We start from the raw sequence: 24,980 nt of genomic DNA, 5'->3' as shown, positions 1-24,980 counted from the left end.
TTGCATAGTCAGTGCTGCGGGTGCAGGTGCATGCTTTTTTTTTAAATATTACTTTGATTTATATTTATTCATAATTGTGTTTATTTTTGACCCGGTGTTGGAGCCTGAATAATACCCTAAAACTGTCTCATGTGATGTATTGCTAGTTGTACAAAACAATAAGCATATATTATCAAAAACACTCGTTTTTAATTAAAATCCATTACCAAATATAATATGGTATATTGTAAATAATTGGATTTCTTAAAGGTGCATTATGTAATAAATCTAAAGCAACTGGCCATAAAATCCTCCTAATATGTCACAAAGACTCAGGAATAATGTTCATATAACAAACTGAACTCACCAACAACAACGGTACAGACAAAATATTTGCATTAAAAACATTTTTTGGGCAGACTGCAAATCATGTTTATGTTTTTGAAATCATGTTTTGGCATGTGGCGCCACCTACCGCCATCTACCAATCATTGCAGTCTCAGTAGAGTCTCAGCTGCCGAGCAACCACGGGTTGCCAGTTACGTCAGAAAACGAAACCTAAAAGACCTCGGTATTTTGAATTTGAATGTAGTAACCGTTTTTGGCCACATTCTTACATATGGCACCTTTAATTATTTTCAAGTATATTTTGATGCTCATAGTTTTACACTTTCATTGACATATGCAGGGCTTTTTGTAGTAGAGCATGTATTTTACTTTTACTGTAGTAAAAAAGAAAATCCTAAATCCTACTCGACACTAGGTGAGAATCATAGTGGGTGGATTTTTTTAGTCATGGCATCGAGTTAACGACTACTGACCCACGGTGTGTCAGAATTGGACACACCGTGGGTGTAGATGTGATTTTTAGTCCTGATGTTATTATAAGACTACTTAATAATGCTGCATAGATATACTGCGCCTATGTGTGTGTGTGTGTGTGTGTGCTGGTGTAAAGATTCAAAGTAGAACTGACACTCCAGCTTGTCTCCGTGCTGTTCCCTACCCTGCATGTCAGAACAGTGACGGTTAACGGTATAAATTTATCCCGTCGGATCTGTCAGTGCAATTAGGATGCTCAGCCGTTTGTCAGAGATAAGGCCGCGGCCCGGCTGCTCTGGGCTCCACTTTACATCAGCTCGTTAGGCAGATTAATAATCATAGCGCAAGTCAAATTTCTCAGCACTGAAAAATGTTCTCTGAGGTTTCCGGCGCTTGAGTCTGTCTCATTTGTCCTTTCATTTGTTCACCGTGTGAATGCTGTTGCATTTCTTTTATATATATCAGGCTGTCAAGAAGCTGACCAAGGATAAACCTAAGCTGTTGTCATCAAACAGACAAAGGATGTAGAATCCTCTCTGGAGATGCAACAAAAACATCACAGCAACTCCGATATTTTTTTGAGTCATGCAAATGAGGAATTAGCTTCACCTGTTTGCGAAAAACACAAAATTTCCCTTCTTCCTCCCTGTGTACACTCACAGGTCTGATCAAACACCAATAGGCTGCGTAAACACATGGAATGCCGTGTTTTGTAATATTGTGGCTCCATACTAATTGGGGACAAGTGTATTGAAATCAGGGTTTGATTCTTTGTCCTGGCAGCTCAAAAAAAATGACATTGACTTGAAACCACATCAGAGTAGGGCTGGGGGAAAAATCGTGATTCTAATCATCCACGATTCTGAATCGATTCATAAACTTCAAAAATCTATTTTTGAAAAGAAAAAAAATTGGGTTTTTTTAAGTTTCTATTTTGAAAAACCACAGAAAACACCAGTTTGTGTTATTTATGTTCAGTTTATTTTTGTAACTTCTGAGAGAAAAAGGCAGCTAGTCTAAGCTTTTATTTATGCAATTTTTTTTTTTTTACAGTAAGTAAGTTTTTATTTGTTTTGAATAAATGTTAACTTTTGTCTTAAGTTTGCCTTTGTGTGATCACATTATCACATTTTCTCATACAAACTGTATTGTTTTGATGCCATAATTTGCCTTAACACACAACGCATTGTATACATTTTTGAATCAAGAATCGTTTTGAATCGAATCGGATCGAATCGTGAGCCACTCAGAGATTCACATCCCTACATCAGAGGTTCAATATCCTCTCTCACTCTCGAGTAGGACATTATGTTAAACTGATGAACAAATAAAACATCCTGCTAAAGAGGTGCAATCAGAGTGACCAAATTTTGTTTTTTGTGTGTTATTAGAAGAGACATTCAGTTGAGCCATGGGACAACAAATAAAATGTATTATTATTATTATTTTTTTATTATTATCATGCAACAAAATATCATCATCATCATCATCATCTCCACATGCATCACCCTGTTTCTGCAGTGATACACATCTCCAGCAGGGGTCGTCAAGGCTTTTCGTGCCGCCACAAGAATTCAGTTCTCGCTCTCGCGATAACTCAGCGCCTCCTCCGCCGGCAACGACATTCAGAGAGGAGATGGCGGCTCGAGGGGGCTTTCAGACGGCACCGACTGGTGGTGGCGGCGGATCAATGGGACCTGGACCACCGGTTCCGGGCGCAGGACCAGGCATGGGGCCCGGGACTCCAACTGGAAGGATGGGACCGTCGTCGGCAGCGCAGAACCACATGTACCGCTCCCCGATGCCCGGGCCTGGATACCCGGTGAGATATCGCTCCATCTTTAGCCTGTGCGCTAGAACAAAGCCACTTATAACCGCTGCTTTGTCACTAGTGGCTAACTTTTACCACCGACGCGGGCCACGGTCTGGACCAACACACGCCCTAGCTAAGCACTAGTTGCCCGTGAGACGCGCTAGAACCGGGCGCTTTAGCCAAATATGTGAGTGTGTTCGTTGTTTGAATACACGAAACCTCCCGCCCGCTAACAGTCAGCTTAGCTAGTTAGCCTCGGTTGCCAAGTAGCTCAGACTGCTAACGTGCTTAGCTCTTAGTTAACCGGTCAGGTTTTTTCGCTGAAAACATACCATGGTGGGTACGAAATGTGTACTAAAAGTCCAACATAAAGTTTTAATTAAACACGTTCAGTGTAAGGGGGTTCAATCGTTTAGTTTCGTATGCAGAGACAAGCCATGCATCGTCTTCTTTGAATTTAACAGGCTGTCGTCGTGTCAATGCTAATTCTCAGAGGTATTCATCCCATGAGTGGCTCTGGGTCTGTGTGGAACAGCACACCGGCTGATGCTTTTACTGCAGAGGCTACTCTATCATTCACGGCATAAACGGATACACATACAGTCTTTACAGGCTTGAAAATGACTTTGAAGAAGTTGGTCATGTTGTTAATAGTCTTTAAAACTTTGAACAAGCAAATCTGATGCTGCAGCTGCTTCTAAGTCAATAGAGTCATTCTAGGGATGCAACAATAATCAGTGACAGATAAAACGGCCCTGTGTGTGTATATATACTATTATTATTATTATTATCTGGTACAAATGTTTTTCCCCCTTTGTCACACATGACAACATATCATGGACATGGAGATGGTATATCTTGCTTTTTAAGTTAACTGCCCTTTAAGAAAACACAGAGTTCTGTACGTGCACCATTTCATAGTTTCCTATGAGTAAACATGCTTCTTACATTTCCAAGTAACCATAAATATTACTGTGAAAACAAGATAGAATGTACGTGAGTTGTTTTCAGTGCATCTAAATGATTGAATGAAAATGCAGAATGCACATGACAAGGGCAGTGTCCCCCTCCCCTGACCGTTAGCCTTCTGCCTTCAACAGGTTAACGTGAAAATAGTCTTTTGGTGTTGAAAGCTTTATATCTGTCACGTTGTACAGGATAGCGTTGTTGTCCAAGTGAAGTAATGTTTGTTCCTCCAACCATCAGAAACTGCTTTAAAATGTAAACTTGTGTACATGAGTTAATTTAAACAGATTACAAACATAATCATTTGTCAAAAGTCCTTTTTAATTAATGTCCTGACTCCTGGTTGGTGACTTGTTCCACTATGTTAATCCATCAACAGATAGATCCATTTTAACTTTTGCTATTCGGGTTTGTAGTTCAGTGTTTTCACTGCATTGGCTGATTATTAGTCGTCTTTACCTTACATGCTGTTAGTTAGAATCACATTTTTTTAATCCTCCATCTGCAAAAGTTGAAGTGTTTGTAGCTTAGATACTGGCAGCACGCAACGCAGTTCACTGAAAAGATGTATCTCTTTATTTCTTTCACGGCCTTGACTGCATTCACTCTTTCGCTCAGCGTTTCACAAACATAGTCAAAGAGGCCTCATACTTTGAATACTGCTGAATTCTTGTTGTTCTCGGATGAACCAAGGCTCTGCCGATCCTTTGTGTAAAAAGCTCTGAATGGTCAACATTCTGCTTACTCTGTGCTGCGTGGAATATAGGCAGAACACCTACATCTAACCCACATTGATGACAGGCCAATGTCCTTCACTCGTCTGCCACTCCACCCCTCTGCCATAGGCTGAGGAGCGAGTGCCTTAAGTTCTCTATCATTTGTAAGAGTGACTGCTGAAGAGAGAACTGCTGCTAGTGATTTGTCGTGTGATCTGCGTTTCTCACCCACACTCATGCAGTCAGACACAAGAAGTCGCCTGTTTGAGTTCTTAGCACATGGTTTGGTGAGTGCAGCAGATTTTGTTTTGTACTGTTTGAAGGAGTTTGCATGCAAGGTATTGCTAGCTTTTGTTATTGGTCTTGGCAGGTGCCTCAAATATCAAAGCATTTGGACTTGATGATACCAGATACGGTTTGATAGTTTCAAATCGTTGCTGGAATTTATTTAATTTGTACATGATGTCTTATCGTGAATGTAACCACATGTGACAGTGTCTACGTCACACATGTTGGCGTACGAGTCTGTTATCTTAACATTTCGGTCTGAATAATGATTTTCAACGTGGATTTCAGTCGCATTATTCCTATAATGGTCAATAAAGTGTGCAAGCCTTGTATTTCATAAACGGCAACCTTGTAATTATATCCAGGACATATTTGTGAATGGTGAAACTGTATGCAAATGATAAAAATGCAGTACTCGGGTCCCTGTGCAGATCAGGGTCCAACACCAGAGAATCATGTTTCACAGACACATCGAACCTCAAAGCAGATTGACATATATTTCTGTGCCCCAGAGAATCAACTGTGCTAAAACCAATCAAACAAATACTTAGAGGGTTGTTCTGTTTGATGATAATCTATGTTGTGTTCTCTGTGCAGAGACCAGGCATGCCTCCATCCAGCCGTATGACCCCACAGGGACCAGCCATGGGCCCTCCAGGATATGGCGGCAGTCCCGTGTCTCGTCCTGGGATGCCCGGCGTTATGGATCCATCTCGCAAGAGGCCAGCGCCTCAGCAGATTCAGCAGGTTCAGCAGCAGAACCGCAACCAACAGTAAGACTCAGCCCTTTCCACGATGGCAAGTGTGGCTCTGATTGCCAGACTGGGGAGATCAAATTAACTTTCTTGTTTTGATCATTTTGATTTTATAGCACAAAGAAGAAAAAGATGGCTGATAAAATTCTACCTCAGAGGGTGAGTGTTCATCAAACAGTGGTGCATGATATCCATTAATTCTGGCCTTGAATGTGTTGAGATTATATTTGAAGGTTAATTTTAATTTTAATTTGCTTGGTGCTCACTGTCCATAGTGATTTAGTTTCTTCAAAAGCATAGCTTAAAACATATTGAAATGATTTTTATCCACAATATTTTGTTTTCATGGCCCGTTCTGGGAAGTAAATGAATGTGTCTGTATGTGCGAAATCAAAGATCCTCCTAAAGATTGTGTAGATCTGAAATCATGGCTACTCGAAGCACTTGAAGGTTACAGCCATGATTCAAACAGCTATTTATTCAAATGGTTCATTAACGTTTGTTTTTTATCTGGCTTGAATGAGGATCTGTACAAACAGGGTATACTAGTGATTTATTCTGCTCACTTTATGCACAGATCCTTAAAAAGACAAAATCATATTATAGTGTTAATTATTTATTAGAATCTTAATATATTACGATGAAGTTGACACCTGAAAATTAGTTCTTTGTGGCAAATGCTGTTATATGTGCTGCTCCAGTTGTTAAGAGTATCTTCTGTTCCAGATCAGGGAACTGGTCCCAGAGTCTCAGGCTTACATGGATCTGCTGGCTTTTGAGAGGAAGCTGGACCAGACCATCATGCGCAAAAGGCTGGACATTCAGGAGGCCCTCAAAAGGCCCATTAAGGTATGGTTCAATATAGCACTTAACTCATGAGGAAATGAGGGAGTTCATTCACTCTTTCAAACCTAGATTTAATCTAGGTTTTTAGAAGATCGAGGGCTTTTATAGGACTAGGAAAAGGTAAAAGTTTTGAAAGTTGGCTTCAGCTAGTTTAAGTTTAAGAATTTCACAGGCTGCCTGGTTAAGTAGGGTAAAACTCAGAGGGTTTTTTAGACTAAACCCTTATGGATTTGTAAAGATACATAAAAACCAGCGTTACTCTTTGGACTTGAAAGAGCACTTTTCAGTTTAGAGAAACAAATCTTGGCCCCCGGCACAGATTTTCAGTTAAGATATCTAGTCTGTGATGAGTGATTGGTAGCTTTTGAGGACTTAAAGATGAGACTTTTCTTTCTTTTGTTTGTCCATAGCAAAAGAGAAAGCTTCGGATCTTCATATCAAACACCTTCAACCCTGCGAAGCCCGATGCCGAGGATGGAGAAGGCACAGTTGCATCGTGGGAGCTACGTGTTGAGGGACGCCTGTTGGAAGATGTAAGTGAATAAAAGCGGTGGATCTTTTTATTATTGATGTTTATTAAATGTGACACTTTTCATTTAGGTGCCATCTGTCATAGTGGCCCATTACTAATGTGTCTCAGTGTTGCTCTGTCCCTCAGTTTGCTTTTTATAGCCACATGCCACAAGAATTCCCTCCATGAACATGAATTGAATGTTTGGTGTTTTTTAATGTTATTTTGCCAGTTTCATTCTTATGAGTGTCCTTGGTATAATGCTAAAATTATTCTCATTTCACTTGCCCTTTTAAGAGTCAGCTATGATTTGAATCAAACCAAGAGGGAGCAGAGATGGGTTTACCGCAGATATTTTCAAGACATTTTGTGGTCACTGATATCCCCTGAAAAATAATATTTGTTTTGCAGACGGCCGTGTCTAAATATGAAGCCACCAAACAGAAAAGGAAGTTCTCTTCTTTCTTCAAGTCCCTAGTGATTGAGTTGGACAAGGACCTGTATGGTCCAGACAATCACCTTGTGGAAGTAAGATCATTTACTCTTTGTTTTGAGCATGTATGATATATTTCTTTGTATTTCCATAAAAAGAGCCACTGTCTTCACTGTCTTCTGTAATTGCACCACTAGTCTACCTGACGTGTCCCAGGGCAACACACACCTACCCCATGTTACTCCTGATGGTTGTGCCGACAGCGTATGAATGGGTTTTATAGATGTGATTTAAACTGCTGTGTCGTTCTGTGTGAATGGAGAGAAAAAAGGTAGCTTTGAGTCTTTTTCAAGACTCGAAAAGTGCTATATAAATACAGACCATTAACTAAAAGTATAGCATATGAGATAACATTACAGTGACAATTGGAGAAATTGTTCTGTAAATTAATGGCGTAAAAAGACGATAGACCGTCCATTTAATTACTAAAATGTCCCGTACACGTTTCAGTGGCATAGGACTGCTACCACCCAGGAGACTGATGGTTTCCAGGTGAAGAGGCCTGGTGATGTGGGTGTTCGCTGCACCGTCCTGCTCATGCTCGACTACCAGGTAAATTCTCAGCTCTTTACTTTGTGTCTTTCGTTCGTTAAACGTTCCTTTCAGACACGTTTCAAACACCACTGCCTCTCGGCGAAGGCCTTGGTTGCCTTCAAGTGCTCTTCAAACATTCAGTGTCAGGAAATGTTAATGGTAGAGGGCCTAAGTTCTCTTCTAACACCAAAGTTTGCCTTGCTCCAAACAGCCCCCTCAGTTCAAGCTGGACCCCCGACTGGCCCGTATGCTGGGCATCCACACCCAGACCAGACCTGTCATAATCCAGGCCCTGTGGCAGTATGTCAAGACCCACAAACTCCAGGATCCTCATGAGCGCGAGTTCATCAACTGTGACAAGTATCTGCAGCAGGTGAGCAAATTCAGCGGGTTACTTTTAATACACACTAAAAGAGGGAAGAGGTCTGTTTCTTATCCAGCTGGTGTGAACATAAACTGTGTGAGGCTGGAATGATCAACAGTCTCACACTTGTCCTGGTTATTTCTCACTCCTGCGCAGTCACTTTCTCTCCCTTTGCCCTCTATCCTTTTATGGACCGCCCACTCTTTCTGGGTCACTGCCTGGTTTCCCTGTGAATTCTCTTGCAAGACAAACAGCCTTGTGTAAAGTTAATGTTTTATGTATTAACTTGCTTTATTTGAAAATACATTTTTGCTTCATAGATTATGATACATGTGATGTTTACTCTTTCTTGTAAATGCACCACTGTTATTTGAAGTAGACGTGTTTCTTGTTTTGTATAAAGCGAGTGATAAAATCAGCATTATCCGTCACAACATAGTCAAACAGTAGAGCTCAACAAACCTTTGGAGAATAAAAGGAAAACATAGCATAACATAAGTATTGTTCAGAGCTGGTCTACAAAACAAAGCAACAAATAAGGTCTGTCACTTGCACTGCGTTAGTCGCAACTGAAGCCGAAATATATATGAACTAAATTCTAAAGTACGAATAATTGTCATTTTGGAATATTTGTCATTTGTGTAGTGTTTTAATTTGACTGGTCGTGATGATGTCGGATAAACATGGGATGTTCAAATTTGCAGATTTTTGAGACTCAGCGAATGAAGTTCTCTGAGATTCCTCAGCGCTTGCATGCACTCCTGATGCCTCCAGAGCCTATCATCATCAACCATGTGATCAGGTCAGTTCAAACTTTTTATTCAAACTAATTATCTTGTCTGTTTTTTTTCAAATTTCTTTTGTTTGACCAACCCATTCATGTGTTTTTTTGGTCCGAAGTTATGGCAAATAATACAGTTTTATAGCAAACCTACAAGAAAGAGTGTTAACTAATATATTAACTATATATCTATATAACACTTTTGCTAGCGTGGACCCCAATGACCAAAAGAAGACTGCTTGTTACGACATCGATGTGGAGGTGGACGACACGCTGAAGACCCAGATGAACTCTTTCTTACTCTCCACAGCCAGTCAGCAGGAAATAGCGGGGCTGGACAACAAGGTAGTAGCACCCCCACCAGCTGGGTCTTTTCATGGATGTTTTCATGGCTTTTTGTGCGAGACAGAAAATGTGTGGTCACAGTGGGAAGTTATTTCCCACTGGGTTTGAACACTACTAAAATCGCCCACTCCCTCTATTTATTTTTGATCTGCTTTTGATATAGCGAAGTACACGTGAAGCAAATGCGGATAGTCTCTTCCTCGCACATTATACATGTTAGAAAATATGAAGAAGATTGTACAACTGTGAAGTATGGAATTATGGAGTCGAGGCTACAAATGGTTTCTCTCCAGGATTTTGTATCCGTGTCAAAAGTTTGATGACCCACTGAAACTGTTGTTAGCATAATTCTGTAACGCAGTAGTGCTCCGACAGTACTGCCTTTGCTTTGCTGGATAGCTGAGACGTTTTTGTCCTGGAAACATCTCTTACCTTGTTGCAAATACATGCAGAAAATGCAGCTCCGCCACTTCATTTAAAATGTCTTAAGATGATAAAATTAGTTACACAAGACGAACAGAGATGATAGCAGATTCCTGCTGTGAGGCTGCAGATACCACTGATGGTTACAGAGTGAGAGAGGAGGGCTGTAGCAAAAACGGTTCAGTACAGCGCTTTTCCATTATACAGTTCTAGCTCTATTCTATGATTTAGTGTCAGGCACGTTGTTTTCCATTTTATATAGTACCTCCTCAACATGGGCAGGGTCGTCACACAAACTAGTGACGAGCAAAGCTGTTCTTTTCATTGTACTGAATCATTAGAAATAGTTGATTACAGTTCGGTTGGATTCTTGTGTCGGCCGTCACACTCGTGACTCTTGCGGTGACGACGCTCGTTGCCAATCAGTGGCTGGAAGTCTGTCTGTGTCACATTTAGTATCGACTTGCTTGGAACCTCGTCAAAAAAAGCACGAGGCACCAGATGCGGAGAGCCAAGCCAAAGTGCTATGTCATTAAACTGTGGCCCAAATAATGAAACTGTTGCTTCTCTACATGTTTGATACAGTCTTACATTAATATTCTGCACTAACACTGACCAACAGTGACTTCCAGCTGCTTTAGTCCCCACTAAGGCAGATATGTGTATGTGTGTGTCCGGCTCTTCCAGTGGACACACCCCCCTGCGGTTCAGAGCAGAGAATGCTTTGCACCACACTTCCATCTGCTCCGATGGCTCAGGTCATCTTAGCCCATTCGAAATTTGATGTGAGTGGGCCTTGGATGTTTTTGACCAGTGTCGGTTTCTGCCCATTTTGTGACCCTGCTGAGGGCAATTTCACACACATCTGCTCCCTGGAATTGTCGCCTCTGTGTTATTGCCTTCCCTCGAGCCATTTCTGAGCTCTTTCCGGTCTTTTTAACCTCCTGCCGACAGCCATTACCTTGGCTCTTGTGGCTGTAGATAATGCATGGAGCCATTCTCTGCAGACGTCCGTCCCCCCACATGTCACTTATGTTCTGAGGTGACGCAACAATTTAAGTACGGAGAGCTTGTTTACAGTTGAGAGTCATTTCTGTGATATACGCCCTGTTCCTGTTGGCCTGCTTTTAGAGACAATTGCAGCAGATCCTGTCATAATTGTCTCGTAGCATCTTTGAAGTGTGTTGTGATTCTGCAGACAATTAATCCGTGTTAAACCAGATACACACGATTCAGTTTCATTTCCTCTCCGGCATTTAATCCTAAACATGACGTGTGTGTGTTATTGTGCAAAAACACAGTGGTGAAGCCACTGAATAATAAATCAGTTGTTTTTTTGTCTGGTTGGACCGTCAAGGACCTTGGAGGTGGGTCATCTGTATGCTTGACGGCAGTCCTCTTGCCTAGACCATCAATATTGAGTAACAAGGTTGTTGTTAAATTAGTATTAATCTCAACGGCCTGCAGCAAATATTAAGTGCGAGAAACATCAGGTTATTCAGCTAACATGACTCTGCCTGTCTTGTTAGTGCAGTGATATTTTGGGTGCGTATGTGACATTTTGGATAAAGTGTTTGATCTATCACAGCAGTTATTTGTATGTTAACGAGATGCACATTCAATCTTTTTCAAGTGCTGCACATTTTCTGAAGTGGGCCCTCGAAAGGGTCTCTGTGGAGTTTCCTTTTTAGACAAAGCTTGTGATAATATTCCAACTTTTCTTAACACAACGTGATTCAATGTTTCAGGAGATAATACAAGTGTCTTAGTATGAGAAAGCGATAATAATTTAGCTGTTACTTTTTCAAAGACGTTCTCTGCTCTATCAATCTCAAGACAGCGTTGCCGATTACTTAATACTTTTAATAATAAAGAAAGTGGTTCCAGGTTATTACGCAAGTCATTTCTCTGGTGGCGTGAGAACAAAGGAAAAATGTTTCTGAAGATGAGAAGCATGAAATTGCAAAGTGTCTCGCAAAAGTCGCGAAGAACATTAGAGATGGAAATCGAGAGATTCTGCAGTCAGATTAACCATCATTAGGCAGAAAAAAGCCATTTGATACACATTGCCTTCCAAATGACCGAAAGGCTGCTTAATACTGCTGTGATTATAATGGATGTAGAACATCATCAATGGCGGCAGAACCACGCGACTCACAATAAGATTTGTATTCACTTCACCCCCAGAACCCCCTTCCAGACACAAAATCTCACCCTCATTTAATTTCAGAATTCTCCCTCCTCCATCCACAGTTTGACAACAGTGGGTTATTTTGACAACAGTTGTGGAGCCACGCCTGATTTACAAAAACAAAGAATTAGGCTTAGTGGTTAGTTTCTTTATGATGTGCCATTTGATAAATTCTCATTTCTCTGTTTAACTCTCCACAGATCCATGAAACCATCGAGACCATTAACCAACTGAAGACCCAGAGAGAGTTCATGCTGAGTTTTGCCAGAGATCCTCAGGGCTTTATCAATGACTGGTTGCAGTCCCAGTGCAGAGACCTCAAGGTCGGTCAAGTCCGTCTGTCATTACTTCAAACTGAATCTCAAAGGAGAACCCAAAACACTTTTAGCACTTGTAGAGACTATGTCAATATCTTTCTTTCCTACATTCAGTCATTCAGTCGGTGTAGCTTGCAAAATGTTTTCGCATTGGAACCACAAATATGCATTTGTGGTCTCTGTCAATCAGGAAAAACAAACACCTTTTATTTCTGAAAGTCTTTTGCCTGAATCTTCAGCTCAAAGTCCCATATGGATCAGGCAGATGAAAAGCAGTCATACTGGTTTCTCCACCATCTCAGCAGCTCAGTGTTTTTGCAGCAGACATGTGGTGTTTTGGGTTGAAGGCCTGACTCGACATTTTTCGACTAGAAACTCACCGGTGCCTTGATGTCGATGTTTTTTTGAACTCTGTGCACAGCATGTGGATTGGAGGTCTTGTCTGTTCAGAATATACACAACCTTGCCTGTAAGGCTACAACAGTTTCATTTTCAGCTTCTTAAAAGTTAACATTTTCTTCATATAACAAAGAAATCATTAAGACAAGACATTTTGAGAACATAACTTTGAGATCTGACAAACACTGGCTTCCAGATTAATCAATAGATACTTAAGTAACTACATTTTAGTTGCAGTCTTACTCTACTCTTCACTCTTTGACATCTTTTTAAAAACAAAAAAAGCCCCTTTGAGGTCTATTCATTATTATTTTGACTTTGCAAAAAACTGACGTGACCTTTAAAAAAAGCCGTTTGAATGCAACGGCGTATTTTGTATCTTTATCACAACACATTATTGAGTGTTTGGAGTTCTTAACGGAATCATAACAAAGTGATGCAAGGTGCATAAAACAGGAACTGCATCTTTAAATTCTACACTTGGGGAAATCTGCCACTTGATGATTAATGTGTCAGGGCAAGTCTGAAACGTTATTTAATTCTGCAGCTGCATCTATTAACATCCCTTATATCGAACTTTCTGATAAATGCCAGTCTGATACATCTGCATAAAAATGTGCTCTGGCTTGATTCTGTGTCACTGGGACATCGATAGAAACGCAAAGGCTCAGCTGCCAACTTGTGTGTAAGACGGGAGGATGGCGTCAAAACAGCACGTGAATCATGTCGGATTGGACGCATGTCAGACTTCCTTCTGCCAATGAAGTGCTGACCAGCTGTCATCCACCTGCAGCATTGAATTATCTGCTAAATTTAGAAACTGCAGTCATTGGTCAGTCATTTCAGTGGATGTTATTTATCTGTCTTCCAGTTGTTTTTCTTCTTTGATTAGTCAGGCTTAAGGCTAGGTTAAAAAAAAATATTATTTTATGATAATATGATTTCTGTTAACAGACCATGACGGATGTGGTTGCAAACCCAGAAGAAGAGCGGAGGGCTGAGTTTTATTATCAGCCGTGGGCTCAGGAGGCTGTCTGTCGCTACTTCTACTCCAAGGTAATCTGTCATTTTTTGCTTTTATTCTCCCTCTTTCTTTTTGCTCCTTTTATGTTCAGTCAGTTAAGTGCCTTAATTGCACTAAATTATTTGAACTTTTAAATAGATTGCCACGAAAATTCATATACATGTACGTGTCCTCAGAATTCTTATTTGTTTTGCGGCATTCATTGAAGCATGTTTACAGTGTGTTCAAGGTTAATACTGACGACAAGCTTGTCACATGAAGGCACATGAAGTGAGAAAGAAAGAATTTTAAATGAGGGAAAAACATTTGTCATTCTCGAGCTAATACTTAAATATTTATATCCAGCTCTTATATTCTACTCTGGTAATCAGAATAATGTTATATCTCCTATCCCATATGTTCCTAAATGACATTTTAATAAGCTTGAACCTTTTTTATGTTAAACTCAAACGATGTAATCCGAAAAATACAGTTTCAAAGGTGTCTAATGTATTAAAACAGTATTCTCTCCATTCTTAATTTTTTTTTTTTTTACCATGTTGCTTAAAGACAACAAGAAAGTGCTTCTTTAAGGTCACATTGTGGAGCATGGGTTTGAGTGAAGGTCAACAAGTTTGAAGTTACTCATTGCTTTACTAAACATAGATTTATCTTAATTTTTATATAATCGGTGCAAAAACACATTTTTGAAAGTTAAAAAGATAACAGAAGATTAACCGGATAAGTTTAGTTACACTGTTGATGTTGAGCATTAACTCTAAAACGGAATACATTTCACTAATGAGCTTTAAAGGGGACATATTATGCAAAATCAACTTTTTAATAATTTAAAGACTCTGGAGGCCCGATCGGAGTCACGCGATGGTGACTTCCGCGCTCACTGGGACGTCACAATGTGCTAAATTCCTGGAATTGTTGTCCGGAAAACACGCGAGTGCCGGCGAGGGCAACGGTATCCGAAAACCGGAAAGCCGTGAAAAGTTCTATTCCTGGCTCCACAGTGCAGCACAGAGTTCTACACAAACTTCCAGCCTCAGAGGATTTATCTGTATTACTAGATATATGTTATATATGAAGGCAATGTGCCTGCTCGAGCCTGCAACTGCTCACTTTTCCAAATGCTAACTGCTGTTAGCTCCCAGTAGCCTCTGTGGCTGATGTCATTTCCTGTCCCTTAAGTTTTGTTTGACTTTTTTTTTAAGGTGAACCTAAAGAGATACTACTAAACCGAGCATTCTGAAAAGGGCTGTTTTGGCAGGGTGATTAAACTGATGTGGTGCTTCATCCCTTTGTGTTTTGTCAAAGCATGTCACAGACATGTTCATTAGGACACCAGAGAACTATTTAAACTTGGAGAAATAGGGTATAATATGACCCAATAAACTTTTTAAATTTATCAATGTATCAGTTCAGATCAGTGAAGTAATGCCTTTGGTCTTAGATTTTATGATGCTCATCGCTGACTTTCACACTTTGAAATGTCTTTCAGGTCCAGCAGAGGCGACAGGAGCTGGAGCAGGCGCTCGGCATCAGAAACACCTAAAGTAAAACAAAAAAAGGTCTACAGGCAACAGACGTTCTCGTGTGTGTATGTGTGTGTGTTTTGCACACATTTGTGTGTGCATATGTGTATGTATGCGTGGGGCATTCTGACTTCTGGCAACTTTAGAAACTGACAAACCTATTACGACATAATTATTAGACGGTTTATATAGGATTTTATTTTTTTTCTCCCCTGCAGCTTGATTTGAGGCTCGACGGCTACTTCCACACGTCTGTTTTTGTTCCTGGTTTTCTCTTCTAGAGTTTCGGAAGCGCAATGTATTTCCTCTTTGCATGTGTAAGCCTTACTTGGAAGCATTCCTTTTCATTTAAATGCATTGTGCCCTCACAAAGGCATCGACTGAACACAAAGGAAATGCAGAGAGCAGATTGGACCTGGCAGCCCTTACTGTATTTTGATGTAGAAACAGATCAAATCTTTAAATCGGCTAGAATGCGTAGATTCAGCCACTGCTCTTTCTCTGCCCTGCTTTTGGAAAAGTAATTTTACACGACTAACTTGGCCCCAGCTGCTTGCCATCCAGTTCAATATCGATAATGACTGTTTGTAATCGGTTGAATTGCTCACTGTTTTGTTTTTATTTTTAGGGGGGGATTTGATATGAATTTGACTGTCTTGGCAGAATATACATGGCTGTGGCAAAGTGTTCTTTTTTTGGGGGGTTGAGTGCCATTTTGTATGTTTCTTTTCTTTATTATCATCGATCTTTGTTTTGTATATGTATTATACCAGTACTTGTCTTGTTAGATAGTACAGATTATTAAGGAAGTAGCTAGTATGAGTACCTCTAGTCTATCTAGTTTTGTAAATACTGAGCAGAAAAAAACTGAAAAAATTGATGTGAAGTAAAATCGTATCCCTTATCCTGGCAGATCTTTTTCTTAACTCTTTTGTCTACGCTCAGATAGTTGAAGCAGTATTTATAATAATCATCCCTTGCTCTCGGAGCACAGTGATTGAGCTCTCTACAGTGGAAAGGTTGAAGTCACGTGCTGTATGACGATCCGCTGCTCTGCAGGGCAAACAAACAAAAAATGCTCACCGCATTAATGATTCCTGCGAGCTGGGGACAGTTTAATCGTCTGCCTTTTTTTTTTTCTTTTAGTTTTGTGTATTTTATTCATGTGCAGAGCAGCTGGAAACTCTTGAACACACGCTGTGTCACATGTGGATGAGCACATCGCTTCTCCGGTCACTTTGCTGAAGCGCTGACATCTATGGTGTCGCGGTTGTTTCAACGTGGAAGGTAAAGACTAGAGCTGTGGCTGAAACACTCGCCTGTGTGCATTTCATTAATAAAATACACTAACGTGGGTTTGGGCAGGTGATTGATTTGAAACGAGTTGTGGGAACCTCTGAGGGAATAAAACACAACACTGGTGGGACTGTAGGATTATTTGAATCTGCAGACTTTTTCATGGACCAAACCTATTTTTCTGTATGTTCTTATGTTATAATAAAGAATTATGTAAAATGTACCTCAGTTTGAAGGTTTTGTTTGTTTTCTTTCATTCTTTTGTGATCATAGTTGACCTGAAACCGATAATTCATTATTGATTGTTTCTCAGTTGGCTATATATATATTTGTACATATACATGAATGAAGTACAGTTACATGTGTTTACTTACAGGAGTGGAAGGGGAGGGCAACTCGTATAGCTTGCTGTCAGATAGTGCCTGAAGGCTTAAATACACGATTACAACACAAAAACAAATATTGCTAAGAATTAGGGCTGTAAAGGAGTTAAAGGTCTGTTTTTAGGGTTAGGGTTTACATTGAGTTTTTTGTCGGGGTTTGGTTGAGATTAAAGGCCTTAAGTTGTGATGGTTTCAGGTAAGGTACTGTATGTGTAATTCTGATTCAAGCTCATTTGTGAGGACATTAAATGTCCTCACAAATGAGCTTGAATCATCAAAATGCCGATGATGTGATGATTTTGTTTTCGGGGTTTAGGTAGAATTTGGTTCAGGCTGAAGGCGTAGAGTTGGAGTTAGGCATTTAGTTATGTGTAGGCTGTACAAAAAAATGGAAGAATAGCTCCGCAAACGTGTTTGTGTATGGTTGTCTTTATATGGGAAAACAAAAAAATGTGTTCGCTAAAGTCTAAAAGGGACGTTTTGGGGGGAAATTGGGACATTTTAGCAGGTCCTCAAGTTCTGTGACCGCTTAAATGTATTTTATTTGAGGGTTAATACTTGGTTTTAGGGTTAGGCATTTAGTTATGAATGTTACTTTTACGGTAAGGGGCGAGGGAATGGGTTATGTTTGAGTGTCCTCACTACGAATGCAGCGCAAACGTGTGTGTATGCACGCGCGCGTGTGTACGTGTTCTTGTATTTGTCGCTTTTTGAGGACCAACACTCATAAACCATACGGAGTGAGGACATTTTGGCAGGTCTTCACTTTTTCTAAAGGGCTTTATGGGGTTAAGACTCGGAGTTGGTTAGGCTAAAGGTTAGCGAAAGGGGCTAGAGAATGCAGTATGTCTGTGAGTGTCTAACATACGTGTGTGTGTGTGTGTGTGTGTGTGTCACTGAGGGGCGACGGAGCAGACCAATGAAGAAGTCAGGGAGGGAGGTCCGGAGCCTCAGCTCAGTGTGTCGGATATAAATACACTCGGTCCCGGCTTAATCCAGGTCCTTTCACCGGCAGTAGTAGCAGCAGCAGCAGCTCCGTCTGGAAGCTCGAACACACACACACACACACACACACACACACACACGATGGCAGCGCCGAAGAAAGTCTGTGTTATTGGCTCTGGTAACTGGTGAGCACAAGTTTTCATGTGTTTCTCTTTTGTGTGTAAAAAGTGCAAATATGCGCCCAAGAGTTTAATTATCGCTCTGTGTTTTTCTTGTTTGTGTCTTCGGAAGAAAAACGTTCTATTCTTAGAGTTTGTCACACAGCTCTCAGACTCCTGCCTTGCGGATAGAAATGCGCTCAGTCACATCTGACCTTTGATGCCTCAACGCTCCAAAAAACCATTGTTATTAGCTTTATCAAAGAAAAGTGCATCTGATGTGATTTCTGTTGCAAAATCAACGTTAGTGCTGAATCAGCCTTCGCCTGGTATTGATGTCCCTCGGCCACTGTGACCTTTGAATCAGTCTAAGGAGGGAGAAGTATTCAGATGTTGTACTGGTTGAGGGGGAAAAAAGTACTACTCCTGCTGTCAAAACTGTAAATGTCTGCAGTATAATGTGTTTAAGCATCACAGGTAAACAAACAAACAAACAACAAACGAACAGATACAGCAGATTGGCACCTGATGGTGTATGCTACTTTATACAGGGGCATTTCGAAGGACTTTAGGGGCCCCGGGGAACAGAGGACATGGGGGCCCTACATCATAAGAGCACTTTATGACTGTATAATATAATTTTGATATAATGTATTTATTACAAATTAACTGATTGTTAAGCCATTCATACTTACTTACATGCTGTCTATCTGTTTGTACGTAGCATGATTTAAAAAGTAAATAACTGATTTTGGTGATCTGGACATGGATATGAATTTATGAATGGGAAACTTGAACAGCCTTGTTGGAAGATTGAGCTCTAAGGGCGCTTTCACTAAATTAAATCAATTTGATAAAATATTTACACAAGATTAAATATTAAGATTAAATGATCCATTATGGCATTGCTCAGCTGCTTTCTGAGATGTCCCGCTTGCTTGTTGTTGAGCGTGCATCATGTTTTCTTTCTAAATCTTCATATTTTAAACAACTGTCAAGTATAACTGATATCTTACTGATACAGTCTTTGACTGGGACTCCCCTCACGTTGGTGTTCTTTCTCTTTTTTGCGGCAAAGCATCCGAAAACCTCCGAAGTCATGTGACACGACTCGGATACATTTCAGATTAGTGGAGGTCAAAGTTCAAGCTAACAGCTGATCGCCAGTGAGCAGACCATCAAATGCTTCATTGTTTCTACTTAAGTAATCGATTAATGCTAACAAGGATTAACCATTAATGACACATATATGTCTATACACAACCTAGCTGCATAAGGAAATCAGCAGTAGTTGCTGAGAATATTAAAAATACATAAATACACTCACTGGCCAGTTCTTTACCCGTTCAACTGCTTGTTACTGCAGTCTAATCAGCTGATCACATGACAGGCATGTAGACACGGTCGAGATGAGCTGCTGCAGTTTAAGCTGAGCATCAGAATGGACAAACAAAATGGTATTTAAGTGACTTTAAAACATGGTGCGGTTGTTGGTTGCCATGTATTTTCAGAAACTTCTGCTCTGCTGGGGAATTTTCATTCACAACCGTATCTAGGTTCTGAAAAAAGAGAAAATATCCAGTGAGCAGCAGTCCACTGGGGGGGGGAAATGCCTCGTAGATGTCAGAGGTCAGAGGAGATTGGACATACGATGATAGGAAGGCAACAGTATCTCAACCCTTCATTACACCAAAGGTTTCTGAATGTCAAACCTTGAAGTCGGTGAGCTACACCAGTGTAAGATCACAACAGACACTTTATTAGGTACATGTAATACCTTAAGAAGTGGACAGTAAGTGGAAATGAAAGTCAGCATTTGGCAGAGAAGTAAGTGCAAATCAATTCTCAATTTCCCAAACCCATTATCTGGACAATATGACAGATTATGGCTCCCTTTTTTTTCTCCCGTTTAAATGCCTGCAGCACCAAATTACAACTGGTATATCCCCAAGGCTCATTATGAACTCTTTTCAAAACCATTTATCATTTACATTTCAGAGGTAAAAAAGATCCTTATCTATCCAACCGTTGTCCTCACACCAGAATGCTCAGCTCAGTGTGTCTCTTCGCGTTCACAGGGGCTCTGCCATTGCCAAGATTGTGGGCGCTAATGCAGCCAAGTACGACAAGTTTGACACCACGGTGAACATGTGGGTGTTCGAGGAGACGGTTGGCGACCGTAAACTGTCAGAAATCATCAACACGGACCACGAAAATGTGAAATATCTTCCCGGTCACAAGCTGCCCCCCAATGTGGTAAGCATCAACAATAGAGTACTTTTTTATATATATATATAGTATATTAAAATAATTTAAATCTTTTGAAACTCATTGTAATGTCTCTCTTTTTCAAGGTGGCTGTTCCAGACTTGGCCGAGTCTGTGAAAGGAACAGACATCCTGATCTTTGTGGTCCCTCACCAGTTCATTCAGAGAGTGTGCGACACCATCAAAGATCACATCAAGAAGGACGTCGTGGGAATGTCTCTCATCAAGGTGTGACGTCGTCCTTATTGAACGAAATACGCCGCCTAGAAAAAGCAAGGTCTTGCGACACATTGACGAACGAGACACGCACTTTCCTCATGTCGAGCTTGAGCTTTGTGCTTTTGCGTCTCGCACAGGGCATTGACGCAGGTCCGCAGGGTCTCAAGCTGATCTCAGAGGTGATCCGAGAAAAGCTGGGCATCAACATGACGGTCCTGATGGGAGCGAACATCGCCAACGAAGTTGCGGAGGAGAAGTTCTGTGAAACAACCATAGGTAAAATGTTAAGCTCACAAAAGTGTTAAAGTAAATACAGGAGTTTAATGTGTCTCAGACCTAGTGAATACATAGTGAATGTTATGATAAATTGTTTTACTTGAATTGCATTTCTAGTAGGGATGGGACAATCCCAACATCGCAAACTCTATCTCTATCTACAGATACTGATATTAGTTCAATACAGTCTCTTTTTTTTGACAATTTATGAACTATAAAGCTGTTAACAACACGTTTTTGCTGAGTCATTTCAAAGACATACTTGTCCAACTGTGTAACGCATATTGTTCTCCCCCCCAAAAGAAGAAATAAACAGCCCAAACATGACTCGGCTAAAAATGCTTTTGCTAATTGCTAATTTGCTAATTTTTTTTATTTGATAGCCGATCCAGTGATTTTGACTTCTGGGGTCTCCACCTGAAAGATAATTTTAGATGATTTTAACAATTGTTAAATTGTGGAATTGTGATATTAAGCTAGCTTGATTTAGCTAGCTTGATTAACATAAACAAGAGTTTTCATTTTGAAGGCTCACATTTGTGCCATGTCTTGTTTTGAGAGGCTCTATTCATCTTTTCTTTCTGCACTAGCTCAGTCAACACTGCATTCTAAATTCAATTGAGGTAAATGTCAGACTGACTTGTGGGTTATTGTCTCAAGAAATGTATATATGAGGGAAGGGAAAATCCCAATTATAGATACTATTGAATTGCAATAATCATAGAGTCACAATAGCCAGAATCATAATACAAAAATACCCAGGTACCACGATACAGTCGGATCATGACAAAAGTAGTAGCAGTGTCCAACATCACTTGAACACCATGATGTTATAGCGTCTGTTACTGTGTACATTTTGTAATATTTGCCCAACAAACTGATTGTTTGTTTCTTTATCACAGGGTGCAGAGACAAAGCACACGGGCCCATGTTGAAGGAGCTGATGCAGACCACCAACTTCCGTGTGACTGTGGTGGAAGAGTCGGACGTTGTTGAGATTTGCGGTGCTCTCAAGGTCTGCACCTATAGTGTCCTTCATACATTTGTATTCTGCAATGTGATTCATCGTCCACGCCTTGTTAACAAACAATCCCGTTAGAAACAGGTATAGATTCCCAGCACAGTGCCGTAACGGCCAGATCGCTCCTTATTTGTCGTCGCAGAACATTGTAGCAGTAGGAGCGGGTTTCTGTGACGGCCTGGGGTTCGGTGACAACACCAAGGCAGCGGTGATTCGTCTCGGCCTGATGGAGATGATCGCCTTCGCCAAGTTCTTCTGCACAGGCTGCCACGTCTCCGCCGCCACCTTCCTGGAGAGCTGCGGCATCGCCGACCTCATCACGACCTGCTACGGCGGTCGCAACCGCAAAATTGGGGAAGCTTTCGCCAAAACCGGAAAAGTACGAGACGCGTGCATCACTTTCTCTTCAGTGTTGCAGTTATATAATATCGTTTTACTCTCTTGTGAAAACCATGATGTAAGACCAAGCATTTTTTTGTGTACAGACCATTGAGCAGTTGGAGAACGAGCTGCTGAATGGGCAGAAACTTCAAGGACCAGCAACAGCGACTGAGGTCCACCAAATCCTGAAACAGAAAAACATGGTGGAAAAGTAAGTAAACTTACTTTTATCTCAAAATGTGTCCATATTTATTATGCTTGTAGCTTTTAGATGATAAGATAACTTTATTGAGTTTAACACTCTACTTTATGTAATGCACACACAGCTCTTAAAACCCAGCTGACACAGTGTGAACTGTGCTGTTTGTTGTTTTGCTTGCACTGATTGAACATAACTGCGCTCCAGTCACATCATCAAAAGCCAATCAAAGTTCTGTTTATGCCTTTGGCTCAGACACTATAACTTTATAAACTGAGGTCCCGGACAAGATTCTTCTTTCTGTTGCTGGTGTTTTTTTCGTGATTTTGGACATCACATCATCATTTAGCAACATTTGCAAACGTCGTTATGAAGCCATGTAAGCCGCCGCTCTGCTAACCTTTGATAGCCACCTCCAGCCCCAAGTGTCAGACATGCCAAAGCCATTACTTATTATTAAAGGACACCTTAAGACAGAGTCAGTTTCAGATCTTTATGCTAAGCTACAAAAAGCTAAGCTATGGGATGTAGTTTTTTGGATAACTTCCAGTTTGTTCCTGCCATTAGCATTTCACTTAAACCTCTCTACTTCACCTTATGATTTTTATTTATTCAACAGATTATCACCAAATTATCTTGTAGTTTGAGGAGTTAACAGATGCGATTTTAACATCATTGGACGCATCAGAGTCTTCCCAATTTCAAATCACCAAGTAAACAACATGTAACATGTTTGATATTTGTGACTGAACAACGATTGGGGCGTGAGCAGTTTCCGTGTGATCCCAAATCCCTGGAATCTCCTCCCTGAAATGGTTTGATTAAATGTCAGGTTCCAAAAGGGTCCTTCTACAAGGGCTGTGGTTCTACCTGGAACCATTTTCTTCTGAAAAACCCTTTCCAGATGAAAGGGTTTTTCAAGGGTTCTTGGTAACACTAATGGTTCCAGTAAGAACCATTTTGATCCAGAGAACCCTTTAAAACCCCTTTCCTGAATAGAGGGTTTTAAAAGTGTTCTTCTTGGTGGAACCCTCCAAAAGGGTTCCTGGTGGAACCTTTACAAAAAGGTTCTACCTGGAGCCAAAAAGGGTTCTCCTATGAGGACAAGCCGAAGAACCTTATATGGTTCTACTTAGCACTTTTATTTCAAATAGTGTAGTATGTGCTTTCTCAGGATTAAAACATTGAAAACTGGTCACAAGGTTTGTTGTTTCTACTGTAGATCAGTATATACAGAATATATAGGTATTAAACATGGATATGAAATGACAGCTGCTTTAATATCCTGCAGCGCCCCCTGTAATGATTTGGGTTCTTTTGACAACCATTCTCTCTCTCTCCTCTCCTTCAGGTTTCCTCTTTTCACTGCTGTTTACCAGATCTGCTTCAACAGCCACCCAGTCACAGAGTTCATCAACTGTTTGCAGAACCACCCAGAGCACATGTAAGAGGTCTGACGTACAGACCGGTGAATGGATGGAATGGAAGACGGGGAAAAGAAAAAGAACTTTTACACGACAACTCAATATAGTGGGTTCATAGCTGAAGACTGTGCCTTATCCTCCACTTCTCTCTCTTCAAGTCTTGAACAGAGGAAAGGAAGGGAGTTGCCTTCCATCTACCTGAGCTGCTGCGTCGACCTACTATTACTACTATTAGGACAGAAGTAAGTTCTCACTTACTCATTACAAATGATCATTAAGGCTGTTTGCATTAGTCTTCCGAGTCTTAAAATATTCAGGTATTTGAGTTACACACTGCCTTACACAACGCACAAACCCTGAAACTGAATGTTTTGAATTGTTACATCATTTCTTGGGTCACGTCTTGCCCGTTCATTGGCAGGTATTTAAAAATGAATAAATGAGCGCACACAACACTCACCACTCCCACTGTGTCCCAAGATAAAACTAACTATAGAGCAATATTTATTTTGGAATAAATTATTGTTTATCATTCACTTTGTGTCTGTTTGAAGTGTTGTCTTCCTGACTCATGCACTCGTACACTCTCTGCAGCAGCAGCAGCAGCAGCTTCACTGTCACTGTAACCTGACCTGAGCTCAGCCAGGCTGCTACTCTAAACGTTTCACCTTTACCATTTTCTCCTTCAACCCTTCTTTTAAGTGCACGCCCTGCCTCAGACACAGTCACTCTAATGGACAGATTATTAGTGGTGCTTAGTTAAAAAAAACCGTTGGATATTAATTTAAAATGTTTGTTGTGCTTTTTTGTGCTTTTTAAATTATTTTCTTTTATTGTAATTGTTTTGAAAACATCTGTTGGACTCTGTGTTAAATTGTAAGAAGCCATTGTTATTGCCGTGCGCTAACACGTCTCCTCACCGCTCAGTCCAGACATAAAGCACATACAGTAAGAAAGTATGCACTCTCTACTCAGCTCGGGTTGTAACAGTGTTTTCAAAACTCATTCACTCATACAAGTTATTCACCGTGAAGTCATTTAGCCCTCGTTTAATATTGAATTCCCCTGCTGAAAGCCCACGCATACTTATTGAGTCAAGTGCCCTGGTCCAATTTCTAATAATAACGTGCTCCAAAGGAGCAAATGTCCATCTATAATTAGATAGTGGACAACACTGCAGCTGCTTCATCGTTCCAGCTTAACATCACAGATGAAGGGATGCTTGTTTTTTTTTAAACACTACACCACTGTGATGCCATTCAGTTACTGTCATAGTTATAGCCATGATGATCTCTTGTCGTGTTTTAAATATCTTTCAATC

The 24,980-nt window shown here is 40.6% G+C and overlaps 2 protein-coding genes across 2 annotated transcripts; both read left to right on the top strand.

Moving 5' to 3' along the window:
* Positions 1 to 2,437: 2,437 nt before the first annotated feature.
* Positions 2,438 to 16,608, top strand: smarcd1 (SWI/SNF related BAF chromatin remodeling complex subunit D1; the record flags this gene model as incomplete). The annotated part of the gene is made up of 13 exons (XM_083892704.1): positions 2,438 to 2,623; positions 5,182 to 5,357; positions 5,456 to 5,498; positions 6,066 to 6,188; positions 6,596 to 6,718; positions 7,108 to 7,224; positions 7,640 to 7,741; positions 7,935 to 8,096; positions 8,792 to 8,889; positions 9,078 to 9,213; positions 12,028 to 12,150; positions 13,498 to 13,599; positions 15,057 to 16,608. 13 exons carry the CDS (start codon positions 2,438 to 2,440, stop codon positions 15,108 to 15,110), a joined length of 1,545 nt encoding a protein of 514 aa, XP_083748830.1. The 3' UTR covers positions 15,111 to 16,608.
* A 1,119-nt stretch (positions 16,609 to 17,727) lies between these two features.
* On the top strand, positions 17,728 to 24,195 carry LOC310930064 (glycerol-3-phosphate dehydrogenase [NAD(+)], cytoplasmic-like). The gene is made up of 8 exons (XM_083892959.1): positions 17,728 to 17,899; positions 19,951 to 20,128; positions 20,227 to 20,367; positions 20,496 to 20,634; positions 21,537 to 21,649; positions 21,798 to 22,034; positions 22,141 to 22,247; positions 23,587 to 24,195. Exons 1-8 carry the CDS (start codon positions 17,856 to 17,858, stop codon positions 23,681 to 23,683), a joined length of 1,056 nt encoding a protein of 351 aa, XP_083749085.1. The 5' UTR covers positions 17,728 to 17,855; the 3' UTR covers positions 23,684 to 24,195.
* The last annotated feature ends 785 nt before the right edge of the window (positions 24,196 to 24,980 follow it).

Source organism: Microchirus variegatus (assembly GCF_963457635.1).
Source record: "Microchirus variegatus genome assembly, chromosome: 7".
In the NCBI taxonomy this organism is placed as follows: Eukaryota; Metazoa; Chordata; class Actinopteri; order Pleuronectiformes; family Soleidae; genus Microchirus; species Microchirus variegatus.
Note: the sequence above shows the minus strand (reverse complement) of the source record. Positions and strands in the feature narration are given on the sequence as shown.

Bases quoted from the DNA above. Each gene is read 5' to 3' on its own strand.
- LOC310930064 (XM_083892959.1), top strand. From the start codon at position 17,856: ATGGCAGCGCCGAAGAAAGTCTGTGTTATTGGCTCTGGTAACTG. The intron at 20,368-20,495 runs GTGTGACGTCGT...CGTCTCGCACAG, and splicing joins TGGGAATGTCTCTCATCAAG to GGCATTGACGCAGGTCCGCA. The intron at 22,035-22,140 runs GTACGAGACGCG...TTTTGTGTACAG, and splicing joins CTTTCGCCAAAACCGGAAAA to ACCATTGAGCAGTTGGAGAA.